The 22,449-nt window shown below is 38.9% G+C and overlaps 4 protein-coding genes across 4 annotated transcripts; 1 reads left to right on the top strand and 3 right to left on the bottom strand.

Moving 5' to 3' along the window:
- Positions 1–1,625: 1,625 nt before the first annotated feature.
- odad1 (outer dynein arm docking complex subunit 1) lies at positions 1,626–9,620 on the bottom strand. Its single transcript, XM_055160625.1, has 14 exons — positions 9,541–9,620; positions 9,063–9,153; positions 8,546–8,735; positions 7,814–7,939; positions 7,626–7,739; positions 7,260–7,327; positions 7,004–7,176; positions 6,430–6,567; positions 6,097–6,179; positions 5,856–6,024; positions 5,591–5,754; positions 2,508–2,611; positions 2,342–2,429; positions 1,626–2,054 (listed from the first exon to the last, which is right to left on the bottom strand). The coding sequence occupies exons 1-14, from the start codon at positions 9,605–9,607 to the stop codon at positions 1,950–1,952; spliced, it is 1,680 nt and encodes a 559-aa protein (XP_055016600.1). The 5' UTR covers positions 9,608–9,620; the 3' UTR covers positions 1,626–1,949.
- LOC129411043 (uncharacterized) lies at positions 2,848–5,265 on the top strand. The gene is made up of 2 exons (XM_055160626.1): positions 2,848–3,014; positions 3,421–5,265. Exon 2 carries the CDS (start codon positions 3,521–3,523, stop codon positions 5,018–5,020), a length of 1,500 nt encoding a protein of 499 aa, XP_055016601.1. The 5' UTR covers positions 2,848–3,014; positions 3,421–3,520; the 3' UTR covers positions 5,021–5,265.
- Positions 9,621–10,282: 662 nt separating the features above from the next.
- On the bottom strand, positions 10,283–16,063 carry LOC110166943 (taste receptor type 1 member 3-like). Its single transcript, XM_020932243.2, has 8 exons — positions 15,858–16,063; positions 15,362–15,662; positions 13,557–13,913; positions 12,612–13,025; positions 12,083–12,286; positions 11,860–11,980; positions 11,321–11,691; positions 10,283–11,219 (listed from the first exon to the last, which is right to left on the bottom strand). The coding sequence occupies exons 1-8, from the start codon at positions 16,061–16,063 to the stop codon at positions 10,620–10,622; spliced, it is 2,574 nt and encodes an 857-aa protein (XP_020787902.2). The 3' UTR covers positions 10,283–10,619.
- A 1,252-nt stretch (positions 16,064–17,315) lies between these two features.
- Positions 17,316–22,023, bottom strand: LOC110166942 (taste receptor type 1 member 3-like). The gene is made up of 8 exons (XM_020932242.2): positions 21,830–22,023; positions 21,053–21,353; positions 20,269–20,625; positions 19,783–20,196; positions 19,512–19,715; positions 19,037–19,157; positions 18,577–18,947; positions 17,316–18,475 (listed from the first exon to the last, which is right to left on the bottom strand). Exons 1-8 carry the CDS (start codon positions 22,021–22,023, stop codon positions 17,876–17,878), a joined length of 2,562 nt encoding a protein of 853 aa, XP_020787901.2. The 3' UTR covers positions 17,316–17,875.
- Positions 22,024–22,449: the final 426 nt, after the last annotated feature.

Below are 22,449 nucleotides of genomic sequence, written 5' to 3'. Positions count from 1 at the left end.
ACCTCCAAACCAAAAGATGAGATCTGTGAATGGTTTATGTCTTTTTTTCTTTTATGTAGCAATAACAAATCAGCCATGAAGAAATGTTAAATAGACATTTTAATGTCTTACTGTGGAACATTCTAGGCAAAACAAAAACATTTACATAGAGACAAGGAGGTGGTACCAGGAAAGTTATAGGTTATTTAGTATGTGTGAGATAAATACTTCCACTTCTATTACATTTATAGTACCCATTTGCTACTATTAAAATATCTAAATAATATCCACTAACTACCACTATTAATTTTCCGACAATAGCGCTATAGTGCCACAGTACAAAAGCAAAGTGATACTAGACATTAGATAACATGAATTCAGAGTTACCCAAAGTTCAAACTACATGAGGCATCTAGAAAGACCACTTGTTTCCATCTTCCCCTACTCCACTGCAACACACGCAACTCATTTAGTTGGGCATTGTCCATTGTCCATTGTGTGCAGTGCTTCCATATGCATTCATTACAAACTCAATGTAAATAGATGCCTTGTTAAATGGCTCTATGCTGCACGGGTTCAGGTCAAATTGTTAACATAACTTTCTCATATCTGACATTGTCTGAGGAGAATCGTCTTTTAAATGTACAAAATGGCTACCTAACTCACAAGATTAGCTTTTGTACTTCATCAACATCTGAAATTTCAATGATTTAACAGTCAACTGCTAATTCACGATTTCTGGACACTGCTGTGGGAATATCTTTTTATACTAGATTGCAATTACTAAATCACAGTTGTTGGTTTTTTTTTAATTTATTTTTGCTGTTTTTTCCTGAAAATAATATTGAAAGTAATGTTTATAGACAAAATAAAATCATATATAATATTCTGATTGAGCAATACAAGGAAAAAAAAAACAAAACAAAAACAAAAACATTGCGATTCTTTTTTTTGTCGTATCGCCCAGCCCTACAGTCCAGGCCAATTTCAGTTTTGGCAGGCTTTAAATGCAATATCTTCAAAGAGTCAAAGTAACCATATTGAAAGCAGTAATTTTAATTCACTTATTTTAGAAAACATATTCACTAGGCTTGGATCCAATAATTGTTGCCAGAAGCTCCTCTTGAGTCCCAGCATGCAAATTTCGAATTACAAAAGCATGTGCTGCCCCCCACCTTTCCCTTTGAGAATTGCACTTAACACAGACTGAAGCAGAGCCAGCGACAGAGGCTTGCACAAGGAGCAGACCGTCTATAGTCAAAGCCAGATGGTGAGTCGCACTTCAAAAGGACAGCTGCCTACCAGACACACTCAAGAATCTTTATGGTCCCAAACATAATTACCAACAACTACAAGTAAACCACGCCAAGATATAAAGGGAAATTTGTGAATGGAAGATTGTAAAAAAGGTGACATGGATTTTACAGTGTTTCCAACTTGTAAGAATTTAACTGAGGCTACAGTATGGTGCAGAAGGCTTGTTAAAAGCACTGGGCAAAAAAAAGTAACCTAAAAAAAAAAGTTTTTCAGAATCAAAGTTTTTTCATTTATCCACAAGGAAACATGCATTATTATTATTATGCATTATATCATGGAATATATCAATATAAAGACATAAAATCAAAATGACATGAAATCTGGCAAGTTTCTAATAAGTTATATAATGGACCTTTAGATGATATCCCATGGCAAGCTTTTGGGATTAAAATTGAATTATTTTGTTGCAGGGGGAATGACATAATGTAACAGTTGCTGCTATTGTTATTAATTATACATGACTTCCCTAAAACTAACAAACTAACAAACTACCTTTTCCTTGGTCCATACAACAACATAAATGTTACATGATGTAAATATTCAAGTTCTAAGACACAATCATTTTCTTCTAAACATTTGCAGTCTTGAAGGACTTGGGTCTTGCATTTTCATGTTGGTGGTTTGGTTGGCGAGAGTGTAATGACAGACTAGGATCACAGTAGGGGGTCCTCCAGAGAACGTTGTCTGCTGCTGCTCTGTAAACTGGTCTTGGAGCTTTTTCTTGCCATTTGTCCAGGTGAAGTGTCTTTTTGCATAACCTATAAGATGAATGTTGTGTGTATTAGAATGGTTTATTCATTATGTGACTAGTGAACATGTCACACTTATCACCAGCTGCTTTATTTGGACCTAATTACTGTTGGTGTTGTATAGGCTCTTACATACAATAATACTATAAGGACTTTTTTTTATGCTTGTTTGTTCATTCAATTTGCAGAATTTGGGAAATAGGCTATACCTGACACCAAAAGTTATAAAGTTGATTTAATACTGATGTGCACTGACCCAGTCTTTATATAAAGCCAGACGAGCTATATAGGCCTACCTCATTTATGATTCTTCTCCGTAGTTCTCCTTTGGACAGGGGCCTTTCCTCATCTTCAGCAATATTAAGCTCTTCTGCGTAGTTGACACTGTGGTGCATACAAGGTAATTAGGTCGCCATAGTTTTTAATATTTGGTAGAGAAAGAAATGTGGCCTTATTAAAAACCTGTTGATAGTGGTCTGAGCAGCATCGTCCTCCTCCAGCATCACTGGATTTTGGCCAAGAAGAAATTTAGCCAAGTCTTTGGGATTGTAATCTTTCTCGAGGTCCTGAATTTAAATAACATGAACAAAAAACTTTTAATGTTTTAAGTAATTACATTTCTGGTACAGCCTATTAATTTCAAGGAGAGTTTTAAAATATAGGAATAAAAACTTGATTACTGTTTCTGAATTGTCCGACTACCCCCTGATCACCCATTTTAACCCTTTAATATAGTGACCAGCGCATCGAGGTGGAACTAATCTTCTAGTTTTGTTTCCTATCCGGACCCGTTAAAACAACGGACTTCATTGCATTAAGGGCTGGGTAAACAAGCGCAGCGCAAGCTGCTGCTGCCACTCAATCTAAAAGCGATGCTTTTTAGTGCCTGAGCGGCCTCAACGGCCTCAACCTCGAAGAGGAATCTTTAAGCAAACGCAGCAAACGTCTACAAAGCGTAATGAACACCCGGTAAGTTGAAGGAAGCTGTCCAAAGATCGTCTTTTTGTAAATTGTTAATGCTCAGTTGTGTGGTTAAAGCTATGGTTTGCATGTTATCTAATTGTGTATAAAAATAGGCCTACTATTCCGTTAAGATTACATGCAAGCTTATGAGATGAAATTATTTATTAATTATTCTCTGGTTGGTACTTTTTACATGTTTAGTTTCTAATCCTTGCTAAATGTAGCCTATGAGTTAAAATGAAATGATATTGTCTAATGCCTTATTTGACTATTCTAAAAGTTATGTAGTAAAACGACTAATATCTGCAGTAAAAAAAAATTTCTAATGGGCTTTGTTTTAAAATGTGAATTCTTTTGTTTACATGCTCATGCATTTTAACATTTACCTTTTGTTTTCTGTCTGTTTTTTGAGGTTTTTTGCTGGCCTATCAGTGGCTCATCAGTGAAGAACTGGAGCTGAAAAAACTGGTTTAAGTATTCTCAGTAACAGAAGATAGACAGCTGCAATCAAAATGGCTGACTCCCTGGTGCTTGTCCAACTAAAAGGCAACAGAAATACAGCCAAGCGCCAGTTCTTTCGTTTGGCCAACAATGTGCAAAGAATGTACACCGTGATGTCCGAAGAGGAACTCAAAGACAGTTTTAAAACACTAACAATAGAAGCCAATAAAGTTTTTGAAGCCAATGATGATGTAGAAGACCAGTATGCTGCAGAATCACAGCTAGAGGGAGACACCCTTACAGAGGAGCACAGGGCAGATTTGGAGAAGACGAAAACTGAGTGTGAAAATAGATTAGATGAACTGAAGGATATAATTCTGACAACTCTCTGGGCTAAATACGGAGAAGAGGAGCTAAAAATGGTAGTAGAAACAGCAGAGTCAGAGGCACAGCGAATTGGAGCAATTGAACCCAATGAAGATGAAGAAGGTTATGATTTCATGGTAAAACACCTGGGGACTCTGGTCGGAAGAGCCAAAACTCTCCACACACAATGGAAGTGCTGGGCCCCTCCCCCAGAGCAGAAGGACCTCCAGTCTCGTGTGAGTGACCTGGAACGAGCACTTCTTAAGCTAACCGCTAGAAAAGTGCAGTTTATTCAAGCCAGAGTCAAAGACAGACTGAGCTCCACTATTGACTACATTGCAACACCAGCCATAAAACTGAACGTAACACACCTGCCCAAGTTTCCTGGCATGAAATGTGATTTCTACCTCTGGAAAAAGGACTGGGAAGAACAGCAGGAACAAAGAGCAAGAGAACTTAAAAAGCACCAGCTACTCAGCAGCATAGATGACAGAACTGTAAGAGATCTCCGCTTGTCAGCCTGTACCAGTGCCAATGACATCTTTAGAGTCCTTAATGATCACTTTGGCAGCAAGACCTCTGTCAACGAACAGACTCTTAAACCAGGGCATGATTCAATACAGAATGGAACCATAGGGTCAACCAGTCTTTCTCCAGGTTGTGTCATCTGCGGTGATAGCAAGCACAGCAAAAGATTGTATTTCTGCAAACGATTTCAAGTACTCAAAATATCTGAGAAAAAAGATGCTGTAAGAAAACTGGGGGCCTGTATTAAGTGCCTCGAGGTTCACAGCGAACATGACAATTGCAAAGAAGAATTTTTCTGCAACCGACCCGAATGCAGCAAAAGCAAAGAGCATCACTTTCTCCTGTGTCCCAGACCTGTGCCAAAGACCAGGGTCAGCGCAGTGGGTGGTGACAGTAATAAGAGCTATACAGAAGCCCAGAAAGAGTTTGTTAAAAAACTCCCTTCAGGACGTGCCAAAGAAAACAACCATGTTTTCAGCAACTCCATGACCAAAACCTCCATTACAACAAGCAATCAACCTGCTGGAGAATGGTTCGGAGGAGCTTCTCGTCAAAATGATGCTGCTCGAGGTAACGGCCAACGATGGGTAAAAGATTGGCACGCTCAACGACCTGGCGCCAGATACAAATCCTATAACTCACAGTCCACCCAAAAACCTCAGCCTCAAAAGTCTTGAAGATATACATACAAAAAGTTGTGGTTAAAACAACTATTTTGATGAAGAATGTTTGCTAAAATATAAAATACTAGAAGTTTGACTTGACTGTAATGAGTTAATGATAAGATGGAAAAACTGTAATAAGTTTAAAAATAATTTTTGGGTTAATGCTAGTTGAAAAACCTAACCCTTGTTACATTTGCCTTATGTATTTCACCTGCCCTTAAATGGACAATGACATCAATAAAAAACAGAGAAACAAACATTAAGTCTGATCATTGGAGTGAATTACATTGTCCAAATCAGTGCTTGCTATTGTTTGAGTAGTAGACGGAAATTAGCTCTCAAACACTATTTTGCATGATCATAATAAATGCTTATATTGTATGGAGAACCACTCAGTTCACATCTTGATAATGTAAATAACCCAAAAATACTACAATTTAGCCAAAAGTGCAGCAATGTAATGCACCACAGCTAGCAACATTATTCATTCAAGGAACATGCTTTCAACTATCCTGTATACTATTATAATATGATAATGGTGACCAATAACCTTTTTATGTTTATCTCTTGCCCTGTCTTTACCTTGGACTGAAGATAGGCCCGTACAGTGAGCATCTCATTGGTTTTCTGCTCAATCAGACTCAAATAGGACATAATGTTATTGTCATTGATTCCAGTTGATGAACCCAAAATGTCTTCTATCACAGACTGGTCACACTCCAGTTTAGTGAATATATTGTTGATCCCTGTAACAAGATACAACAAAAAATGCATGGTGCTGTATGAAAAACGTGTGGTTACATTTTCATATTTATTCAAATAAGTTGGTTGCAGAAACTCGACAAACCTGTTTTAACAAGATCCAATGTTTTGCTTATGCTGTCTGCTTGGTTTTCATATTCTTCAGCTTGCGATAAAATGTCCTTTTGTTGGTTGTCAATTTCTTGAACCAACATACCTTGATTCTGTTCTTGCAACACGCCCTCCACTCTGAACTGCTCCATCTCCTCTTTAATCTAAAACCGCACAAATAATACATGAAATTTGAAGCCTTAATTATTATTATTTTTTATTTGAACAAGTCTTACCTGGTTGATTTGCTCCCTCAAAGCTTCAGCCTCCTTGTTTTGCTCATTAACAAAATTAAAGAGTGCGAAGTTCCTGTCCTCAACTTTATAGAGAAATTGACAAATACCAACACTTCAGATCCTAAACTTAAATAATCTTTTGTTTTCATCTCAAAATATACAACTTTAGGCATTCTGGTAGCAGTCATTGCATAAAACTGAGCAAAACATACTTTATGCATAATATAGCGCATAATAATATAGCCCTCAAAATGCAAACAAAAGTGAACAATATACAAAGTAGTTAACACTATAATTTATCTAATAAGCATTATCCTCTTATAACATAACTACCTTGAAGGAACTTGGCCACCATTACTTCCAGGTTGTCTTCTCCTGTGACCTTCTGAATTCTTTCAAACACTTCCTCCAGAGTTTCCAGTGACTCTTCCCCCAAAGAGTCCATCCTCCGCACTTCTTTCATGTCTGACACTGGAATCATATATATATATATATTCCTCAATAAACAAATGTTGCCCAGTTTAGGGGGGGTAATTGGACTAGATTAACAATGCATTATGGTAATTAAAGGTGTATCTTTTCTGGTGTAGTGTCCGCTACTATAGAGATATTATTGTATTTTGTATTTATTTATTGTACTTATTACTTTTGTATTAAACTTAACAATAATGCATTTAATCAATTATGGGTGCTTTAATTGCTCTCTAGATATGAAATAAAATCTCCATGGAGACAAGCTGATGGCAGGGCCTCCATCAGAAAAGTTATATAGTGTACCTTCTTGTTGACCATATGCTTCTTGATGTCTAACTATCAGATGGCATATTTATTACCTAAATACTTACATTTTTTTATTTGCTAATTGTGCTGTGTCGATATAGTTGAATTGTTCAACCCCACATCTTACCCTGTTTTTGGTCTCCATCACCAGGACGGTCATTGCACTTGGTGGTCATAAATGATTTGTGATTGTGGTCGTGTGAAATCAGCCTTTCCAGCTCCTTCATCTCTGTGTTGTACTGAGCCAGATCTTTAACTGTCTTCTCTTTCATCAAGCTCATTTTGGTCTGAGCCTCCACTCTGAAGTTTTTTTTTTTGAATTTACATTTACATTTACAATCATATAAATTGGTATTAATGTAATTTTTATTCAAGGCAGTTACCTTGCATCATAAGCAGCTGTGGATTGTTTGATGACTTCACCAATCTTTTTGCGAACTTCTTGAAGCTCCTTAAAAGTTCAAAATATAATAAATTAAACTGATGAAACTTGACCACAAACAAAAACAATGTAGCCACTTGAAGATTTCTAATAGTCAAGAAAGACAAAACATATTATTGTAATTAGTAAAACTGTGGTATTTGACTGAATCATGTTTTTACTTACCAATATTCATATGATTATTATTACCATTGCGGTTAGTTATACGTACCTTTCACCAGCATATTGTTTGAGCAAGAATAGTGCAAGTACCTGATAATCTGAGTGCAAGTTAAAATAGTATCTCAATGTAGTTTATTCTCCAAACCTTATCCAGCCTTTTATACAGTTGTTGGAAGCGGACTCTTTCAGTGTGCAGAAGCTGCAGCTCCTCTCTCAGATCCCTGTTCTTTGTCAGCTGTTCACTAAATCGAGCCAAAGCCTAGAAACATAAATATTAGTAGTAAATTGATAATATCATACATGTAAAAGTGCTCTCTGGTTGTAAAGACTCACTCTGTCCAGTTTGTTCTCTAAAGTGCGGATGGCTTTTTGAGTTTGCCGGACTTCAGTCTTGAGTTTGTCTCCTCTGCTAACCTCTCCTTTCCTCAACTCCTCCAGCTTCAGCTCTATACCAGAAATCTGTACAAAATACAAATGTTAGTCATAGTAAAACATAGGTTTAATTTAGATGACTACTATCTGCACTTTTAATGTTTTATTATTTATTGTTGTTATTTATGTTTAGAATGTTATTTAGAGCGAATACTGAGCAGTATCACAATGAACCTTCACTCTTGATAATCTCAAGAGTATAACAGAGCAAGTCCCTTGTGTTTAGTTTCTCCTCTTGTCCTCATTACACATTACAACATTATATAGGCTTGTAATATTTGAGACACATTCAGCCAAAACAACAACTGACAATGAAGTATTTGAGAGTGGTTGAATTATTATAGCATTATACAAGTAATAACTCATATGCCTCTAATATCATCATCACGTTTAACATTTGTGGATTTTGTATTTCTTTTGCATGCCTCACAAATTATACTGGATTACTGGACCCCATCTGATAGTGTGATGTCATTGTACTGTAAATTTCTGAATCCAACAACATTTTTGTAAGATATGTCCCTGTATTGTATTTTTATTTGTGACAAAGCCCATTATTGAGCTGCATTGATGCAGTCACATTACAAACTTGACATATTAACATATTTTCAGTTGCCATTTAGGAGTACAGACCTCTTGCTCCAGTTTCTTCTGGCTGTCTCTCTCTTTTTCAAAGTCATCTTCCATGAGTTGAATCTGGTCCAGTAAAGTCCTGAGTCCTTGTGCCTCTTGCTGGTCCTGCTGCTGTCTGCTCAGACTCTTACACACTCCCAGCTTACACTGCATCTCCTCCTGCTCCTTCAACAGCTTCTCGATCTCCTGTCTATGCACAAAAGCCTTTTAAATGACTCAAAAGTCAGAGAAATGTAGTTAAATGAATACACTGAAAAGTACATGTAAAGACAAGAGCCAATATAAATATTCATTTGTTAATTTAAATTGTCTATCTTTAAGTAGCAGTAGGTCTTTAATTTTTTGGGGGGCACTAGCCTATATAATTCCTAAAAGAAGGTAAATTCCACAATACAAGTTCTGAAATATCCCCCTTTCTTGTTTCTAATATGGACCATTCAGTTATATGGACATTTATATTTAGTTTAGCAAAGCAATTTCAGTATAGAAGTTATTTTTGTTAGTGTGGTATACTTACTCTTGTTTGCGGATTTGCTTCCGAGCTTGAATACTGTAGGCCTGGCGGTCTCCATCCATGATTCTGAACTGTCTCTGCAGCTTTGCAATTTCTAACATGTAATGACAGTAATGATATGCTTTTCTAGACAAATGAATGTTCTTACTATTATAATGATTTTTAGGTGTAGTAGTAGAAGTAGAATTTGCTATTTAAAGACACTTGTAACTTTTCCCGTGGGGGGTTCACCACTTGTTTCCATGATGATGTAATTGTTTTATCTGGAATGGTACACAGTATGGTATTACTACTACTATTTCTTTTCAGATCTGAGGCAACCCCGTTAACAGTAAAAAGAACCAATAAAATGCCTTTAACTGAATACATGCAAGATAAAAAGCTTAATTTATTGCTATATTTATGTGGTGGCAGAGTCCCACCTACCAGAAAAGTTATGTAGTGCATCTTATTTAGTACCAACAGTTGTTTGTTTTTTTACCTGAGGCATCCACATCCATCTCACTGTCGTCTGTCCGAGTACTGATGGCAGATTTTCCTCGTGGCATGATTGACACTGGTCTTGTGATCTAAATAATTTTTTTTATCTGCAAAATCATTGAAAACATGTTCCAAAGGATTCCTATGTCTCAATCTTGAACAGCTACTGTAATGCCTAACTCTACCACTAGGGGACAGACAATTAAACCTTAAAATGGTCTTAGCTTAATAAAGGTCGACAAACCCAAGTGGCACATACACAGCAGATACTTCTTAGATCAGTTTTGGATACAGTTCTACCACAAACTAAATTTAGAGCTTAAATTCAAATAGGAAAAAAGCTACAAATTGGCATAAAACTTGGCAATAAGGACCATTTAATTTTCAAATAACTTTATGTAGCATTTGAATTAAGAACTGATGAAAGAAACATTCAGTTCTTTCTTTATTTGCCATCCTAGAATAACTTGTTTCATTTGCAGTACTGGTGCTGAATGTTATGCAAATAATTTGCTATGTAATAACAACACTTACATTAATAGTATTTTAGCAATTTGGTAATTTTAGTAATTTAGTAATTAATCAACTAAAGTCTTACCTGCTAAAGCCCAGTGTATGAGTCCTATACTGAAAAGCTCTGTTGTTAGCAACTGTTACTATGTCCCGTGACTGCTGCCCTGTGTTTGTTCTCAAAGGAGCCTAGTCCCTCCCCTTAAAAAAAAAAAAAAAATAGGCAGGCATCCATTTGTAAAGAAAATTCTGAATCTTAATGGGACTTTCCTCCTTAAATTAAGGTCAGTAAATTTATATATACATATTTTGCATTATTATTTGTTTGGATACGTAGCCGAGTGTTTTACACAAAGATGCACCAAGATAGCTTGTAAAAAGGAGAACAACAAACCAGATACAATACAATATTATCATTTCAGGATGCTACAGTAATCTATTACAGTTAAAGGAGCCCACTTTTAGGGCCTCGGAAATACAATGCCCTGGGATCTTTTCACATAATATGTTTGGCCTTGAGGCCCAAAATATATTATTATTGCATGTTTAACATTTTCCACATTAAAAAAGTTACTGCACAGATTCAGTCTCAGTTTTGGGCTGTGGCTCGTCCTGAGGAGGAGTTGGGGGCACTCCCTCCAGAATGGTGCAGAAATGCTCTTCTGTATTAAGGTCAGGTTTTCTCACCATCAGATAGCACTTGGGGAAAAAATAAAATGCCATGAGCCCAAAGTTACTGGCGAGAGAAAAAGAGACGTGAACTATGGACTTCATCTGGTCCTTCAGTCCAATGTAAATGGGGATGAAGGTGACCCAGAGGACACAGTAGATGAGGCAGGAGAAGGTGATGTCTCGGGACAGATTATACTGGTGCAGAGGCTTCATAGCCATGAAGGTGCACATGAAGGAGACCAGTGCCAGAACCACGTTAAAGCCCTGTAACAGAGCGAAGCCTATCAGAGGCTCCACTGGGCATGTCAGGAACGAACTCACAAAGTTTATCTCCATGTTCTTCATGTAGGTTGAGAGAGAGGAGCCCTCCTGCACAAACCAGGCACAGATGCCAGCCTGAGCCACACAGCAGGACAACACCAGGAGCCAGCTGCCTGGACCCCGGATAGTGTGCAGGTGAGGGGCCGCCCGCTCAGGGAACTCCGACACAAAGAAGATCTGGGGGAATGGGTTTGAATTTACTATTCTAGGTTAATAATGAGGTGGTGTGGTTCAAAGTGAGTGTTACATAGTAAAGCTGGTAATGTGGAGTGTGTCACCTGTAGAGAGATGGAGGTGATGATGGACAGAGCCACTGTTTGCCAAATGGAGGTGAGGGGCACCTGCAGAAGACACACTGTGTCTGTGGGCTGTCCGAGGAACAGCACCAGGCTCAAGCATGCCCCCATCAGGCTGAGGAGTGCCACACAGGCCAGGGGTCCTCCTGAGGCCAGCACCAGCGGGGTGCTTCTGTGTTTGAGGAACAGGAGCAGCACTGAGCTCTGGGACAGCAGCAGCAGAACTCCAGCCAACACCATCAGCACAGACTCTGGCCTGTCCCACGACAACACCTCGAAGGTGGGCTCAGTGCAGGACGTGCTGCGGAGGATGGACCACTCGCCCCTCGGACATTTGGTGCACTGGATGTCATCTGAAAACATGTATAGAAGTGAGTAAGCTCTCTCAACAAATCATACTCCCATATACACAGTCGCCCTGGGAACAAAATTCAGCAGCCTGGCAGCACCCCGGTAGTACAGATTGCCAGTCCGAGCCTGCATATACATTATACATTATGTGTTCTGATATGAGTGGTCACCGCGGCTGGCCTGGTAGGTCCCGGGCAGACAATCAATGCAGTCGAAGCAGCAGGAGTGGAACCCTTTGACTCGCCGCACTTGTCCAGACTCACAGGCTGCAGAGCATGTCGACACTGGCACCTGTTTATATACAAATACCAAGAGCTGAACTCAACTGCATCCATTACAACACACTTTTGCCACAAGAGTTCCAAAAACCCTGAGGAGGTGGATGAAAGTTACCATTGAATCCTTGGTGTGCCAAGTGATGAGAAGTTTGTTAATGGACAAAGTTTTCCGAAAAGTTCCAGCATTTCGAAACTGTACATTTGAATCGTTCCAAACCCACTGTATCACATTGTATCCAATGTTTGGATTCCCATTACTGTCAAATTGAAACTTTGTGCCGCTTACATCAATGGAAATATTCTTTAACACCTGCAACAGCTGCAACAACATAAATAATTAGTAAAATACTTCCAAAATGTGAAGCAATGTGAAAGGAGTGGAGATCTTTGCCAACTGTATTCCCAAGGTCACAATAGCTATGTTTATGGTGCAGTTTTTTTCTCTACATCTTAAATTGATAAATAATCTAAACCTATTGTTCTCTATCAATGAAGTATTTTCTAAGTCTGTATTTAAACATTTAATTGACACTTCAGCATTTATGAAGTGGGAACTGGGTATACAGCAAAAGTAAACTGTTGGCAAATATCCCTTTTCACACATACAAGAAAAATCTATATATATACTTTCATTCAAAAAATACCTTCCAGGGATAGACCTTTGTTGTGCCCGGTTTCCAATCACACTGAGTCTTATTACAGTGAAGAAGTTGATGTAGTGCCTCTACCACACTGTAGACAGCTGTATAGACACTGAAAGCCTGTCTTTGAACTGTAGGATCCTCCAGGATGCTTACGTTTGCAAGAGTGAGGTTCCAGCATTGGGGACAGGGCTCACTTGGGTTGTAGTTGTTGTTTGTTGGTGGTTTAATTCTTTCTTCACTTATTTTGGTAAAAAGTGCGTGTGCATATTCAGGGAGAAAGTTCACATCCTGAGTCTTGTCTGTGAATCCAATGAGTGTACCGATGTTTCTCATTTCAGGGATAGAAGTGAGTTTCCTGCTATTAGCCCAAGCCGTGCTACCGATCCACACACCAGTCAAATTTTGCTTTATGACCTGCGATGGACAAATGAATATATTATTTTTTTTTGCCGGTTTATGCCAGAGATGTGACGCACCACTGGCGGCCATATTGGTTGTGCCTGTTTTAAAAGATATTTTGGCAATAAAAACACTTTTTTGTGAGTTGTGAATATATGCAAGACTGATTTGTTTATGAAGTTACAAGGTTCTCCGTCCATCTACAAAAGATCATTGTTGAGATATTCCTGTGAGCATTATTCCCTGAGCATTGCATGGATCCTGCATTTGCTGACTCTATACAAGCTGTTTTTCTTTGTAAAAAATATAAGAAAGTTGAGAATGATGACCCAGAGAATAACAACAGCGATGGAAGCTGATTGCCTGGGGCTCCTGCATATGTCCCCCTTATTAATATTTGACTTCTACAAACTTTCTTAGAAATTTTATTAGTGGATTGACCAAAACCAAGTTATGCAGAATGATAAAAGAAGAACTGGAGCAATAGACAATGTGAGGTAGATGAGTAGATAAAGAGGCAGACCCAAAACATTGATTTGTCCTCACCTGCTTAAAAAAAGCAGCCGCTGATTCTGACAAAGCGAAAACCACGATGACACTGACATTGGAAGCTTTAATGTGGCTGATGATGTTATCTATGGTTGGTCCTGGGTCAGTGTAGACTGGAATCAGGGCCTGATAGGCTACACACAGGGAGCTCTTCTCTGCCATTTTAGAGAACTCCTCCACCCCCGTCTGGCCGTACGCCTCCTCACTGCCAATCACTGCCACCCAATTCCAGTGAAACTCCTGGATCAGCTGCACCATTGCCTCCACTTGCCACTTATCACTGGGTACCGTGCGGAAGAACGACGGATACGTTGTTTTGTCACTGAACTGGTCACTTGTGGCTCCATAACTGACCTACGGGAAAAATTTACTTGGTTATTTTAGTATTTCTGGTATTAGGAATAATCTTTTGTTAAGACAAAACATTTTTGCACTTTCAATGCAAAAACAGGAAGTGAACAGTGTTAGAAACAGGAAAGATGTTTAAATATGATGAACAATGAAGGGTAAGAAGTGCAAGAAAGGCCTACAAGAACCAAACTGAGCATCAGTCCAGCATCAGTACAGTGGAGACCTGAACGCTGCATGGAAGGGCATCAAATCCATGTTCTCAATCTCCCTAGTACAAAATGGTACTAATAGAAATCTTGTTGAGATTGAGGGAATTGAAGAGTCAGATCTTATATCTTTAATGATTTCTTTTGCTGTTTTGAAAGAAGTGTTTTTTCTGATTTTGACAAATTGTCCTTCTTGAAAGAGAACATGTCCCCTGACTCCAGTATTGTGGTTAGTCAGGAGTGTGTCAGATACCTCATCTGGAGGGTTAACATTAGGAGGGCCCCTGGTCTTCACCAAATTTGTGGGCAAACCTTAAGAGTTTGTGCTGACCAACTTAGTGTTGTTTTTCATTATATATTTCAATTGTCTCTTGACTGTAATCAAGTTCCCTTATTATGAAAAACCTCTGCTGTCCTCCCTGTTAACCAAACGAATGTGCCAAAAAGGCTCAATGATTTCCACCCTGTTGGACTCACCTCTTTGTGTATGAAATTGTTTGAAAATTTGTGAAAAGTGTTGTCCTTCAGCATGTAAGTGAAAAGATTGAGCCGCTGCACTTTGCTCATCACTCAGGGAAGAGAGTAGATGCAAAGCTGTTTATTTTAGATTCTTTGTACAAGCATTTGGAGAAGGCACATTTTTTTGACAACCAACTTAAATTTTATGTGAACACGGCATCTGTTGTTAAACATGACCAGCAGGGACTGCACCTTTTTAGAAAGTTTAACTCTTTTTCTGTTAATTCTCTCATTTTATGTTGCATTTGTCAGTGCTTTATTGAGGGCCTGTTGTGTTTTTCTTTTATTTATTTTTTAAATTTAACAACCTCTCTGTCAAAGATAAGAACAGTCTTAATTCTATTGTTAAATTCTATTTTTAAATTGTATTGTTAAATTGTATTGTTATCTGTTCTAAAATCACAGGAGTGCAGAAGAGAGACTTGGCTTCCTTTTGTACACATTTTACAAAGAGGTGATTGTTAACTCACTCTTTAAAATATGACTCTGAGAGCTTTCCTTATTGCCTTATGTTGTCCACCTATTCAAATACAAGTAGGTATTATCTTTTATTCCTACTGCCATTCACCTTTTAAATGCTATATAGATATAATATAATTTTTATTGGGTGGTTCTTAATCGATTACTTTGCTCAAACCATATTGACTTTTAAAAATTGAATTTATAACCTCTGTTTTTTCTGACTGCAGCAATACAGTGAATCTGTATTTTTGTTATTGGACACACCTGTGGCATAAGAAAGAATCCCAGTAGTTTTCCAATGACAGAGACCATCTCTGAACTATAGGGGCCGATGACTGCAGAGATGCTGGGGTCATAGTCTGTGTAGTTACACTCCACAGATAACTCCTCTGTTGATCTGTTTGCCAGAAAGGACAGTGTGGGCTGGACGATGACTGATGGCTGTCTACATGTGTTGTAGATCCTATAACCTAATCTAACTCCAGGAAGAAGGACTGGGTTGGCATTGACTTCATCTATGGCATACTTCATCACTAGGGAAAGGCCAAGTGCCGTCTGATCCAAACTGGAACAACACAAATAAATAAGCAGATTACACACAAATGTACAAAGTACAGAATTGAACTGCAAAAGGTCTAGATGCATGTTTTACCATTCCAAAATACTACATTTATACTGTGAGATTGTTACTTCTGAGAAGTGAATTAAAGCTCCATATTGTTAAGTGTCTTCAAGTGTAAGAAGTATTTATAGCTTTTACCTTCCACATGTGAGTTCATCTGGCTTGGTCCTTTCACTTAGGTTGCTGGTCAACAGTCTAGTAGGAAATAGTCCTCCAAGGATTACATCTCCAGACAAATTAAACAGATCAGTGGGGACATCTTTAAACCATTCATTTGAACTTAAACCATAACCCAGGTTCACTACACAACAAAAGATAAGAAGCCTGAAAGACGTTGAAGCCATTGTTGACCCACGGAGACTCAAAGGACGGTATTGATAGAACAAAAATATACTGGCATGTTATGCAAATTCATGCCATGCAGCAAACGATTTGGTGTGTTAGGCCCCTCCTTTCTCTTCCCCAATGGTATAAGTCCGCTATCTCTTGTCAAATGTACCATGCAATTACCTGCACTGACCATTCCATCCTGTACTCTTTTAATGAGACAAATTATTAAAGACTTTTTGTCAAATAACTCAACAACTAACTAATACTGAAAAAACAAAGTAAACCTATGAACAATTTTATTTTCATTTTCTTTGTGTGGGTTTTAAAAAGTTAAGCATAGAAAGTAACTACATTATGACAGTAGAATGTATTTGAAATAAAAATACCAACATAAGTATAGCTATACAGTTTCACCACCATTTTCTGGGGAGCCCAACCATTTGTCATTACCTGATAATTTCTTACCATGTATGCTGTTTAATATTTAAAGTTTTTGATGGAAACTACTATACAGTACAGTAATGATATGTATCTCACTAAATGCATCTCCACTTAAACTTGGCTTTTTACATTGTCTGGCCTCAAATGATAAGAACTGTTTAATGCAGGTAAAGTACTACATGCAGTAGATCTACGCTAGTAGTAAATGTGACAAATTTAAAAAAACAAAAGTGGTTTGTGAGAGGTGTAATGGAGTTTGTGGTATTCATCTTTCCGGAGCATTTTACTGTCATTTGTTTGTTGGTTGCTATTTGCGTAAACCATGGGGACAAAAGATGAACACATTGAAACGGCTATGCTGGTTTGGCATACTTTGGAAACAATGCAAATTTTTCTTTCCAGAAAAGTAGTAATATGCAGTAGCTGACTTCCTTTCCCTTATAAAGTTGCTATTGTTATTGCTTTGCCTAGAATGTTCCACAGTATAATACTCAACTTGTCTTTTTCCATGGAGATCAGTGGACTCTACTCAGGTCAAATTGCATGTCAGATCTGAGACTCCGCTCACAATAGAATACATGTTTTCAAGTTTATTTAAAAAATAAGAACACCTGTAATTGAATAGATATATAATTTTAATGCCATACTGTGGCTGAGACAAAGAAATAACCTATCCCCAGAGACCAGCAAATAAAGCCTCAGTATGACAACTTTTTTTTTGAACTTCATAAATTCAACATTAAGAGGAAAATATGACAAAACTATGTAATGTTAACAGAGAACGTATATTGCCCATCATTTTCAATAAGTAACAAACAGAAAATGTGCAATGTATTAGTTAAAACATGGATGCTGTTGATGTATGAGAGGTAACACACAATAAGGATACTAAACTACTTGTGCACTGCATGTGGGTTACATAATGATTATTACAAATGTGTAATGATTTTGAATATTGGTTTGAAATGAGTAATTTTATATTCAACGCAGAATCCTAAACAAATACATGCATTTTTATTACATTGTTAATATTGTTGTTTACATAAGATGATTACTGCCTGTGGCCCGTGCAAATTCTCAGGGATGCTAGCCGTCACATAAGAGGCAGGCTAAAACCTCTCACACAATGATTTGGGTACTCAACAATATACTCTAACATGCATTTACAGATTTCTTGCTCATAGTAGTTTCTCTTGAGCTGAACACAAAATATGTGTTCATTAGACACTCATTAATTAGATGAGTAGAGTACAAAGACTGATGATGGACAAACAATATTTCATGAAATGAATATTGTGCTACAGCACCTACCAAAGCATGTTCACCATTTTACAGTGCCACTCAATCTAAACTAGCAATTGCTCTATTGTATGTAGCTAAACAAGTTACTGCACAGATTCAGTCTCAGTTTTGGGCTGTGGCTCGTCCTGAGGAGGAGTTGGGGGCACTCCCTCCAGAATGGTGCAGAAATGCTCTGCTGTATTAAGGCCAGGTTTTCTCACCATCAGATAGCACTTGGGGAAAAAATAAGATGCCATGAGCCCAAAGTTACTGGCGAGAGAAAAAGAGACGTGAACTATGGACTTCATCTGGTCCTTCAATCCAATGTAAATGGGGATGAAGGTGACCCAGAGGACACAGTAGATGAGGCAGGAGAAGGTGATGTCTCGGGACAGATTATACTGGTGCAGAGGCTTCACAGCCATGAAGGTGCACATGAAGGAGACCAGTGCCAGAACCACGTTAAAGCCCTGTAACAGAGCGAAGCCTATCAGAGGCTCCACTGGGCATGTCAGGAACGAACTCACAAAGTTTATCTCCATGTTCTTCATGTAGGTTGAGAGAGAGGAGCCCTCCTGCACAAACCAGGCACAGATGCCAGCCTGAGCCACACAGCAGGACAACACCAGGAGCCAGCTGCCTGGACCCCGGATAGTGTGCAGGTGAGGGGCCGCCCGCTCAGGGAACTCCGACACAAAGAAGATCTGGGGGAATGGGTTTGAGTTTACTATTCTAGGTTAATAATGAGGTGGTGTGGTTCAAAGTGAGTGTTACATAGTAAAGCTGGTAATGTGGAGTGTGTCACCTGTAGAGAGATGGAGGTGATGATGGACAGAGCCACTGTTTGCCAAATGGAGGTGAGGGGCACCTGCAGAAGACACACTGTGTCTGTGGGCTGTCCGAGGAACAGCACCAGGCTCAAGCATGCCCCCATCAGGCTGAGGAGTGCCACACAGGCCAGGGGTCCTCCTGAGGCCAGCACCAGCGGGGTGCTTCTGTGTTTGAGGAACAGGAGCAGCACTGAGCCCTGGGACAGCAGCAGCAGAACTCCAGCCAACACCATCAGCACAGACTCTGGCCTGTCCCACGACAACACCTCGAAGGTGGGCTCAGTGCAGGACGTGCTGCGGAGGATGGACCACTCGCCCCTCGGGCATTTGGTGCACTGGTTATCATCTTAACAAATTAAATGTTGACATTACAATGATTACTGTCCAGAAGAGAAAGAAGGAACAGAAGAGTACATTATATAATAAAGTGATCACCGCGGCTGGCCTGGTAGGTCCCGGGCAGACAATCAATGCAGTCGAAGCAGCAGGAGTGGAACCCTTTGACCCGGCGCACTTGTCCAGACTCACAGGCTGCAGAGCATGTCGACACTGGCACCTGTATGTACACAAATACCAAGAGCTGGACTTGAAACTATCAGACTATTACAATAACTCCAGATGTCTTAAACAATTCTGTTCACATTAAGATTAAGATTATTTGGTGACATTTTGGTAATTACACTTTTAATATATTTAAAGGGCCCATATCACAATATTTTCTGATATATGTTATAATGTTGTGAGGCCTTATGAGGGCTTGGGTGGGAGACGACTGAGAATACCAGGTGCTGCAGTGGGGTGACATTGACAGTGCTATGTTGTTGAGACACTTCACCCACATTGCCTAATATGAATGTAGTGTTTGCATGAGTGTTTGTGGTGGTCTTTGTTGTTTAGTTGTGCATCTTACCATTGAGCCCTCTGTGTGCCACGTAAAAAGAGATTTGTTTAGTGACAATGTTTTCAGAAAAGTTCCAACATTTCGAAAATGTAGATTGGAGTTGTTCCAAACCCACTGCATCACATTGTATCCGATGTTTGGATTTCCATTGCTGTCATATTCAAACTTGGTGCCATTTATGTCAAAAGAAATATTTTTCAAAACTGGCAAGAGCTGCAAAAAAGACATTTTATTTTTATTGCATGACAAGAAAATAGTGCCATCTATAATGTAAGCACACCTTCCATGGATAGACCTTAGTCTCAGGTTTCCAAACACATTCTGTGTCATTACAGTGAAGAAGTTTGTGCAGTGCTTGTACCACACTGTAGATGGCAGCATAGACACTGAAAGCTGCCTGCTGCACTGCTGAATGCTGGACAATGCTGATGTTGGCAAGAGACAGGTTCCAACACTGTGGACATGGGTTAGTGGGATCAGTGTGGTTATCTGTTCTTGTCACGTTTCTGTTCTCTTCACTGATTTTAGTGAGAAGTGCCTGTGTGTATTCTGTGACCAGGTCCACACTCTGGGTCTTGTCTGTGAATCCAATCACTGTCCCAATAGACTGGATCCCAGGGATGTCAGTCACTCTGTTGTTGTTTGCCCAACTCGTGCTGCCAATCCACACACCAGTGATTTTGTGCTTTATGACCTGCATTGAAAACACATAGTCTTAAAATGTACCAGTATTTTTAAACCTAGTTTCTCTAACTTAACCATGTACTTCTCTGAAGAATGCAGCTGCTGGCTCTGGTAGAGAGAAGACCACAATGACGCTGACTTTGGAGGCTTTAATGTTGCTGATGATGATTTCTATGGTTGGTCCTGGGTCAGTGTAGACCGGGATCAGGGCCTGGTAGGCTAAACACAGGGAGCTCTTCTCTGCCATTTTAGAAAACTCTTGCACCCCCATCTGGCCATATGCCTCCTCACTCCCGATCACTGCCACCCAATTCCACCCAAACTCCTGGATCAGCAGCACCATCACCTCCACCTGCCACTTGTCACTGGGCACCGTGCGGAAGAATGACGGATACAGCGTCTTGTCACTGAACTGGTCACTTGTGGCTCTGTAACTGATCTGCAGTTTGGAAAAAGGGACTATAAAAAGTAATAACCTTTTATTTTTTGGCACAAAGTGACCCTGCTTAGCTTTCAAATGGAGGACCTGTGTAGTGAATCATAACAAAGTCATAAGATTTTTTTTTTTTGCAGCTTCTTTTCTCTTAGTTGAGGAGATGTACTCCTTTTTTATAATTAATATTTTGACTACTTTAACAAAGGTGTTTGTAGTATCTACCCGGTAACTTTTGGCATTCACAACTTCAGAACTCTGAGAGTATGTATTGTATGTGAAAAATGTTTGTTCTTGTCACCATGACTTATATCAAGTGTTTTGATAATAATTTGAAACTTCCAATGACAGCTAAACTTTTATTAATATGCTCATCATGTATTTGGTTGAGAAATGATCTGAAACACTGGAAGAAATGACTTTGTACACATACCTGTGGCATGAGAAAGAATCCCAGTAGTTTTCCTATGACTGAAACCATTTCTGAACCATTTGGACCAATAACTGCCACCATAGTAGTCTCATAGTCTGTGTAGTTGCACTGCACAGAAAAAATGTTCGTGGATTTCTTAGTCAGGAAGGAGATGGTGGGTCTGACAATCACTGAAGTCTGTTTACAAGTATCATATATTTTATAACCCAGCTTAATCCCAGGTAAAAGCTTTGGATTGGCATTCACTTCATCCACTGCATACTTCATCACTATGGAAAGACCCAGTCCATATGTATCTACTCTGTAAGAAACAACAAAGGAATTGTATGTAAGTATGTACTGTATGTAATAAACAAGACCTCCAGATATAGGCAGGTTCAAATCAAATATATCTTTATATCGATCTAACAAAAAAAAACCCAAAAACAAAACGTGCTCCCACTATATCGGGGGGTATCCAAACCTTTTCCTTGGTGAGCCAAAATCAATCCATATTAGTGCACTAAGAGCTAATTTCTTTGCACTCTTTTTTTGTGGAAAATAGATTTTTCTTACAAATATCAGCAACTCTTGGAGGGGCATGTTTGGCCCGTGGGCCCCACGTTAGGCACACCTCCTCTATATGTAAGTTAAGGCAACTCAGTTTTAACAAGGTATTAAAATGTATGGCGGAGCAGGCTATATTTAGTTTCGTTTCATATACTTGGTATACTAAACTGAACTATGTGCAATACAGTTTATGCAAACTATATTAAAAAGACATTTTGCAACGCTTACCTTGCACATTGAACATCACCCGGCTTGTTTTGTTCACTTAGGTTACTCGTGAGCTGATTGATTGGAAAAAGCCCCCCGATCAAAATATCTCCTGGCAAGGTAAACAAGCTGGTAGAGATATTTTTAAACCACTCATTTGACGTACTTCTCCCAAGCACTAAAGCCAGTACAAGCAGTCTGAAAGTAGACACCATAGTTATAGACATAGTGTGTGGAATGTGACTTCAACTCTTGGGACAGGACTAAGAAATATTGTGAAATTATGCAAAACTTCCATGGCTGAATGAAAGTATGTAAAGATGAAAGAAAGCTTTAACTCACATCAAGTGGAGCAATGGTACTGACCTAACATGGCAAATACATGTGGTTAATGTGTGGCAGTGTGCTGCTTATCATAATTTTGTAATGTTGCACCGCAGATATATGACTTTTTCTGGGAAATGTATTTGTTTATATATGGTTTTCTCTGTGGGAATACTTTGAATTGGTAGCACAAATGATGCTTTGCTCTTTGGAACATTTTTAATCTTCACAAAAAGTTTCTGGATGTTTTCTTAAATGTCCTATATTACACAAAATTGACTCTAGTGTTGTAATGCTGTTGCCTCATCTAAAACATA

This window comes from Boleophthalmus pectinirostris, unplaced genomic scaffold (assembly GCF_026225935.1).
Source record: "Boleophthalmus pectinirostris isolate CB_2022bp ecotype Guang Dong unplaced genomic scaffold, ASM2622593v1 HiC_scaffold_3, whole genome shotgun sequence".
Classification (NCBI taxonomy): domain Eukaryota; kingdom Metazoa; phylum Chordata; class Actinopteri; order Gobiiformes; family Gobiidae; genus Boleophthalmus; species Boleophthalmus pectinirostris.
The sequence above is the reverse complement of the archived record's forward strand: the minus strand, read 5'-3'. Positions and strand labels throughout refer to the sequence as shown.